This window comes from Protomyctophum parallelum, assembly GCF_964188405.1.
Source record: "Protomyctophum parallelum genome assembly, chromosome: 16".
Classification (NCBI taxonomy): Eukaryota; Metazoa; Chordata; class Actinopteri; order Myctophiformes; family Myctophidae; genus Protomyctophum; species Protomyctophum parallelum.
In genome coordinates, this window is record NC_139711.1 from 46,420,652 (window position 1) to 46,429,374 (window position 8,723).

Below are 8,723 nucleotides of genomic sequence, written 5' to 3' on the forward strand. Positions count from 1 at the left end.
TTGTCTCTGTATCGTTATATTGTCAGGGAGGTGTTTCTGTATCGTTATATTGTCAGGGAGGTGTCGCTGTATCGTTATATTGTCAGGGAGGTGTCTCTGTGTCGTTATATTGTCAGGGAGGTGTCTCTGTGTCGTTATATTGTCAGGGAGGTGTCTCTGTATCGTTATATTGTCGGGGAGGTGTCTCTGTATCGTTGTAACTAATTCAGCAGCAGTAACATTAGCGTTTTCTCTCAGTCAGTTGATTCTTCATATCCATATGAGTGAAACGGTGATGACATGTTCATTTTTCAAACACCGTTCTTATATGAGGCGGTCTAAAATCCCCCCGTGGGGATTACAATGCAAATAAAAAGTACATGAACCCGTGATTTGCGCCCTCTACCGATATTGACGACAGTGCTCTGTGTTCCTGATCGCCTGAATCAGGTCGATAACGGTGGGAGCGAATGTGATTCAGCTACTGATCCATCTGATACATCCACAAGCCCATCTCAGAGATAACATGTAGGGTTGTGATTGCACACATCAAAGCCCATCTCAAAGATAACATGTAGGGTTGTGATTGCACATATCGAAGCCCATCTCAGAGATAACATGTAGGGTTGTGATTGCTAGCCTAGTGGACTACTACGCACACTTGTAATCTATGCTTTGCTTCGCTTCGCTGGTTCGCGCCCCACTGCCACCACTGTTTTTACAACCGCAGACTTTTTAATAGTTTTTGGATTAAGGTTGCATTAAAAAGACTTGGAGTTGGTGAACGATGTGTTGCTCCCCTGCTTGCATACATAACCGCAAGCAGGGGAGCAACGCATCCTTCACCAACCTTAATCCAAAAACTATTAAAAAGTCTTCCGGTTGTAAAAACAGCGGCGGCAGTGGGGCGCGAACCAGCGAAGCGAAGCATATATTTTCTTAGTCTGCGTAGTAGTCCACTAGGCTAGCGAGGCAGCTGGAAGAATAGGGTTTGTGTTTATATTAGATGGTGAGGATCCGCCCGCGCTAGCAGCCATCCGCGCTAGCTGCCATCGTGTTTGTTGTCGTTTCTATGGTAACCTTGCGTTCACCCCGGAAGTTGTTCGTTTTTTAATCCATGAACTGATGCGCATGCTCAGTGTTAAAAGCAACAACGGACATGCGCGACTAGGGAGGTGACGTCATCCTTCCTCAAAAACTCCGTTTCGCATGACTACACAGCTCCACCATCCGGATCTTTTCGAAAATCTCCACTTATTTATCCGTTTCCAAAAACCTCCGTTTGAGTGGCCGAAAACGCCGTTTGCGTCTGGCTGAAAGGCCCAAACGCACACAGAAATGTGCGTTTGAAAAAACACCCAGAGTCGTATAGCCCAGGCCTAACTCATGGGTCATGGTTTACCTTGTTTGAGTAGATTGGTCCAATTACTAATCATGGTGGGTGGGGTCTCACCTGGTATATAAGTGAGGCTTGTGGAAATGTTTGGGAGGGGAATCAGTTTAGCTTGAGACTAACAAAGGAGACAACTCCAGGGGAGAGCTGCCAGGGCCAGGAAGGCATAGCCTGTTTTCAGTTTCTTAAGTTCTTGGTTTGTTGTTTTTCCTTAGTTGAGTGGTCAAGTGTTTTCTTACTTTCGGTTATTTGAAAGTGTATTGTCAGTCTTATTTCGTGAAGTATTATTTTTGCCTGCACAGTCAAATCCAGCATGGGTCGGTCACTTTGTGTTTTGAGGTAAATAAAATACCCAAAAAGATCTACATTCTTGGACTGTCGATTCTTGGAGCCTTGGCCGTTCGGGCAACTTTACAAGCACCTTTCATACTTAAATGCAGCTCAAAGTAGTAGCACACAAGTAGTTAAAATGATAGAACAATGGCAAAGAACAAAATTTAATATAAGAACATAAAATAAATAAAAACAAATAAAAACACCACATGCAGCAATCAGTCAGGGCAGGGTAGGAACGTGCATAGTAAAACTCAACTAAAAGCAAGGGTGAAGAGGTGAGTCTTGAGTTGAGATTTAAAAATGTCTACAGAGGGTGCGTGTCTGAGCTCGAATGGAAGTTTATTCCAGGCTGTTGGGCCGTAGAAGCAAAAAGCTGCCTCACCATATTTTTTTGTTGCCATATTTTTAGGCAAAGCGAGCAGGCCAGCAGTGGAAGACCTTAGGGGGCGGTTTGGGACATATTTAGGCAGGCAGTCATGTAGGTAGGAAGGTGCGAGACCATTGAGAGCTTTATAGACAAGTAAAATAATTTTAAAATCAATCCTAAATACAACCGGAAGCCAGTGCAGTGATGCCAAAACTGGAGTAATAATATGTTCTCTCATCTTAGTTCTGGTTAAAACTCTGGCTGCTGCATTTTGGACAAGTTGTAATCTGTCAGTCGTTTTCTTAGGCAGTCCTGAAAAGAGTGCATTGCAGTAGTCAAGCCAAGGCGTGGATTAGCGTTTTTGCATCGTCCAAGGACAAATAGGCTCTGATTCGTGCAATATTTCTAAGGTGAAAAAAGGCAATCTTGGTAACATGATTAATGTGTGAATTAAAATTCAGTTCAGAATCAATAATAACCCCCAGGTTCTTTACTGTACTGTTACTTTCTACAGTCAGATTGCCAAGTCTGCTTATTATTGATTATTACTGCTCGCTAGAACCGATTATGACATTGACGTTTTTGGCTCCTAAACAGTTTTAAGGACTCTAAAAAAACAGCTATGTGTTGGAATGAAAAGCTTCTTCAACGTTCAAACTAACGTTCCACAATTGACGACTTGAAGGCCTTTTTTTCCAGCCCCAGTCACATATCACTGCTTTACAGGGACTAAGTTTGTCCTACCTTCCCACAAAGCTGTTTTTATGCTATTATAGTGTAGCAAATGTAGCATATTATGACCACGCAGATAAACATTCAATTTAAATTAATCTGTTTTAATCTTAACACAATCAGCTCAGCGCCGGGATTCCTTCAAAATAGAAGCTCTCGGGTGCAGGGAAGACATGGCCACTTTTACTCTGAAACTTTTACTCTGTATCTTTGAATATATATTAATTTTAACGCAAATCTTTGCTTATAGAGAGGGTCCCTGGAACAACATCTTTTCATGAATATGAATATGAATATGTTGGCGGCATATTACATTACATTTTTGGCATGACATGAAATTTTTTCAGAACGACCGACATAGAAACCTATAGATCTTTTCAGAAAAACTGTCAGGATTTAGAAGACATTGTAGAACCTCAGGTCTACATGGGTTAATGGGTGACTGTTAGTACCTCTTTTCCTAATAACAGACCTCTCCTGGTCTCTATACTGCCTCCCCCTGGCCAGCCAGGGCGCCTGATGGAGGGGAAAGGAACTGGTTGGAATAACGTGTTCCTTCCACGCGCTACGTCCAACCAGGGAAACTCCCCCCTGTCAGGTGTAAAGGAGCAACTTGGACACTCAGGCATGAAGGAAGCATGAGTTCAAGTCCGTTGCTCTCCCCTTGTCCCCCATATATGGGGACTAGGTTGGTCTCCCCTTGCCCCCCATATATGGGGACTAGGTTGGTCTCCCCTTGCCCCCCATATATGGGGACTAGGTTGGTCTCCCCTTGCCCCCCATATATGGGGACTAGGTTGGTCTCCCCTTGTCCCCCATATATGGGGACTAGGTTGGTCTCGCCTTGTCCCCCATATATGGGGACTAGGTTGGTGGAGGGTGTGTAGAGCCCAGGATCACATTAGATGATTGACACAGGGGTGAAAAATGGGTTACAAAATCGTGGGATTAAAAAATATATAAAAAAAGAATAATAACAGACCTCTCTACTCGCCCTCTCTCTCTCTTCCCGTTCAGGAAGATCAAGACCAACTACTTCATCGTGTCGCTGGCGTTCGCTGACCTGCTGGTGTCGGTGCTGGTGATGCCGTTCGGCGCCATCGAGCTGGTCCACCAGCACTTCATCTACGGAGACACCTTCTGTCTGGTCCGGACCTCTCTGGACGTGCTGCTCACCACGGCGTCCATCCTGCATCTCTGCTGCATCGCGCTCGACAGGTCAGTGGCGTGCACAGATAGACACTAGGGGGTGCTAGAGCACCCCCTGCCCCTTTTGGCAATTTTGCTCTTAAAAAAAAAAAAAAAAAAAGTTTCATTTTTTTTCTTAATTTGTAGTGTGTGGACCATGCGGTGACATTGATCAAATCTTGATAAAAAAACGCTTCTACTATATTATTTAGGCCCCCCACAATCTAAAGCTATGTTTCTATGTCAGTGGTTCTTCGATAAAAAAAAAATAGCAGACCTACAAGCTCGTAGCGCGCCACCGAGTGGCGCGCTACGAGCTTGTAGATCTGCTATTTTTCAATAGCTAAAGCACCAAAATGGGTTCCCGCCCCAAAATGCGCTGCACAAGGTGCCCTTTTTTTTCACTTGAGCACCTGCCCCTCTAAATGTCTGCTGCATCGCGCTCGACAGGTAACCACAGACCACTGGTTGAAAACCCACTGAGATGTTGCAATCTAGCAACGACTCTTGTCAAGCATTGGCTTGTTGAAGTGCCGTTTGCCAATGTCATGATGACATCACAGCACCACAGCATCTTTATTTTGATCTTACAATATAAGGGACAAAACATGGCGTTTTGAATGGACAACATGCCATGTGACTGTATTAATGGGGCGGCGGTGGCTCAGCGGTAGAGTGCCTTCGAACCCGGGCTCCCCCAGAGTTACTGTCAAAGTGTCCTTGAGCAAGACACTGAACCCCTAATTGCTCCCGATGTGCTAGTTGGTGCCTTGCATGGTTTCCGCTGCCATCGGTGTGTGAATGTGTGTGTGAATGGGTGAATGTAATGCCCAATCTCTTTAAAGCGCCTTGGATAAAGGCACTATATAAATGCACCATTTACCATTTACCATTAATATAGAACCATTCTGAAATCGGGAACGATCACGGCATCTGTCTGTCTGTCTGAATCACAAATTATATGCAGACAAGTAAACCAACATGCATCTCCATTGTATAACTATACAAGCGTATCAAATAACTGGCGACAGGAGAGGATGCATGGAATGCGGCCGGGGGGGGGGGGGGGGGGGGGGGGGGGGTGCAAACGGAGCGTGGAGTGAAGTGAAGTGAGGACAGGAGAGGTGAGTCAGACTGCAGTGGACTGACTACACACTGTCAACACGGGGAATGAGTCTGCATCTTAGAGTATATATGAATAGAGACTGCACCCTGCAGAGGAAACCCTGAGGCCAAATGGACACATAGTGACATGAAGGTATTGCAGCCTCATGGCCCCAAACACATGAACGCATGTTAATGCAATCTGTCGGTGCGCACTTATAACACAGTTAAACACAATAATGAGACAGACACAATTCAGAGCTTCTGGGTATTGGAATAGAATGTATTCGAATACGGGGACAGTAGTGAAGCGTTACAATGGAACACCCTACTGACCCCACCCCATCTCAGTCAGACTTCAGCTTATATACATGTCCTACCCCCCCCTCAGGGGGAAGGTGGGTCCTAACACATGTCACACAAGTCACAGGTCAAATGTCAGTGGGAACAGAAAACAGCTTCTCATGGCTTTAACAGCTGCTCATGGCTTGGTTTATGACGTCCTTAAATATACAACTCAGGTATCCCACATTTCCTTGACACGCGCTGGTCCGTTGACTATCATTGTGCACGTTCACGACGGCAGCGCGTTCGTGTGTTTTGGGGGCAAATCCATCCCAGAATGCACTCTGTTCCTACACACGGAAGGAGTAGTGAAATCGACCTCATGCGCTTTTGAGCAACTTAATGCAAGTGGATGGGAGGAGGAATCCAGTGCCGTTTCTATTCATATTTACTCTAAGGTCTGCAGTCCTGACTGGGGGGGGGGGAGGGGGTCGTTCCACATCTTGGGGGCCGGCCAGGAGGGAGAGGAGTCATTGGTCAGGCTGTAGATTAGGGGGGGGTGGGGGGGGTCAGGCCACTGGCGGGCCACTCACCTCTCTAGTCTGAGGGCTATACTAACTAATGTCTATAAAAAGGTGTCTCCAGAGCGAGGAAACTTGTCCAGACTAGTCAAAGACTGCATAAAACTCTCATATTATTGCAACAGACTATAGCATTTTTGGATCATATAATATATGATCCAAAAATGCTATAGTCTGTTTATATGATATATTATATCATATAAATTTAAACGATCGCAGTGTAAGCTATACAGCAATGTAAAGCACACTTATTTAGCGAATTGTTTCCGGGTTGTGGATTTCAGAGTAAAAGCGGTCATCGTAGCTCTGGCGCACCAGAGCTACTATTTTGAAGAACTTCCAGCACCGATTGTGTTAAGGCATGCACGCAAAGAATTGCCACTTTTAAAGGACCACTTCACCACTTTTCAACCTATCTTCATATAATAGGTCCTCACTAATAATCATGATAGAATGGCACGATTCTTTTCTACTCTAGTCTGTGTCTCATAGGAGGGCTGTGGGCAGTTTAGAAACCGTCTTCCAGTGACATCATCATTAGGCAGATTTTTTTTTTAAACAAGACTTTTTTTTTACAAAAATGTTTAGATTTTCATTACCGTGAGAACGATGGCTTCCATTTTCGCATTGCAACTTTTCAGGACTAGAAAGCCTGCAGTTTATATTAGCTTGTATTCCCCATCGATGATGTCACTGGAAGACGGTTTCTGAACTGCCCACACAGCCCTCCCATGGGACACAGACAGAGTAGAAAAAAATGGTGCCATTTTTTTCATGATATCTGTGTGGACCTACTATATGAAGATAGGTTGAAAAGTGGTGAAGTGGTCCTTTAAAAGCTAAAGTGGCATTTATTTGCATGCATGCCTTAACCCATTCTGACCTGAGATCAGATTCTAAAAAATGTCTTCTACATCCTGACAGTTTTCCATTCTGACCTGAGATCAGATTCTAAAAAATGTCTTCTATGTCAGTCGCTCTTCGATTTTTCAAAAAATAGCAGACCTACAAGCTCATATCGCGCCACTCGGTGGCACGCTATGAGCTTGTAGATCTGCTATTTTTTCAATAGCTAAAGCATAACATGATGCTATAACACCAAAAGGGCTCCCGTATAGAATGTCTTAATGCTTTAAGTGTAATATGAATAGATTGTAACCTCCTCGGTATACGATCATCCGTGCAGGATTACGTGCGTCAGCCGGGCCATGCCAAGCGGTACCATCTGGGTCAGGGCGGTGTCAGCATAATGGACCCGATAAAGATGAGCTCTATAAGAAATGCTTCCGCCTTCTGAATTTTATCTCACGCCACCTCGACACCCGGCGATGCATCACCCCCCCCCCCCCCCCCCCCCCCCGAAATGAGAAGAATGATGAGACGTGCAAAGCATGGGATATTGTTCTGGCGGGCGTTGGGGGAGTACAGTAGATATAAGCCTGGTATTCTGTCATAATATACGCAGGGTCTGGCGTGCGGAAAAAAATAATAGCTGCTGATGGACGTGTTTTTAAAGGTCTCATGACATGCTGTGTTTTTTGATTTTTTAAGTATTTATCGTGGTCTTTCAAACGTGTATTAACCAATTTTGTGGCGGGAACCCCTTTTGGTGTTTTAAGCATTATGTTGTACTTTGAAAAAATAGCAGATCTACAAGCTCATGGAGCGGCACTCGGAACTTGTAGTTCTGCTATTTATTTTTTGAAAATCGTGAAAATGTGCCTGAAATCTTTGAATATATATACTGTATATTCTTTCAGAACTCAGATATTTATTCTAATGGGAGGGTCCCTGGAACTACATATTTTCAGATGAGGGTGGGCGGCCAATGTCATTTTATATATTTGGGGTCCTTGACAGGAATATGTTTGAGAACCACTGACATAGAAACATGGGTTTTAACCATAGACTGTAAAAACAATATGGACAAAGCGTTCTACGGGTCTAACATGAACGTAAAATGAAGCCTGTCAGTCGCCATCTTTCTAGATCCGTTTGGGCCCAGCTGGCCCATTGGCTGGCTCCGTTTGGGCCCAGCTGCATGGCCATTGGCTGGCCCAGACAACGAGGCGGGACTTCCCCCCTTCTTCTCCGTTGGTTTTTATTTTGACTCGAGTGGGAGGGGAATCCCGATCATAGACTGTAACGGTAGCCACGCCCCTCAGAACATGCACGACATTATGGTCATTTTCTTTAATAAATTGGACCATAATTTTCCAAAAAGAATATTATGACATTAGAAATTAGACTTTAAACTAGTGACTGGAAGCAGAAAGTATTCATGACCATGTTTATTAAGGTAATACAGTCTAGGTGAAGTTGGCCCAAATACATGGACTTCTATGGGGATATGGGGTTTTTTTGGGTCCAATGACAGCGCCACAACAGGCCATTATATGAACTTTCAGGAAATCCCGATTTCCTTAGTGGCTTCACAAAATATCTGTCTGACTGCCCCCCCTGTTAAATATCTGTCTGACTGCCCCCCTGGTTTTAACCCTGTGAGAACCACTGACATAGACACATGCAGGTTTTAACCCTGTGAGAACCACTGACATAGAAACATGGGGTTTTAACCCTGTGAGAACCACTGACATAGAAACATGCAGGTTTTAACCTGTGAGAACCACTGACATAGAAACATGCAGGTTTTAAACCCTGTGAGAACCACTGACATAGACACATGGGGTTTTAACCCTTTCAGAACCACTGACATAGACACATGGGGTTTTAACCCTGTGAGAACCACTGACATAGA

General features: G+C 44.4%; 1 protein-coding gene across 1 annotated transcript in view; it reads left to right on the top strand.

Moving 5' to 3' along the window:
• LOC310873849 (5-hydroxytryptamine receptor 4-like) overlaps positions 1-8,723 on the top strand; it is a gene marked incomplete at both ends in the record, with an annotated part of 24,117 nt that overhangs the window by 14,052 nt on the left and 1,342 nt on the right. The window contains one exon of the mRNA XM_083786400.1: positions 3,825-4,025. Within this exon, the coding sequence (XP_083642526.1) occupies positions 3,825-4,025 (201 nt within the window). The remainder of the gene's footprint in view (positions 1-3,824; positions 4,026-8,723) is intronic.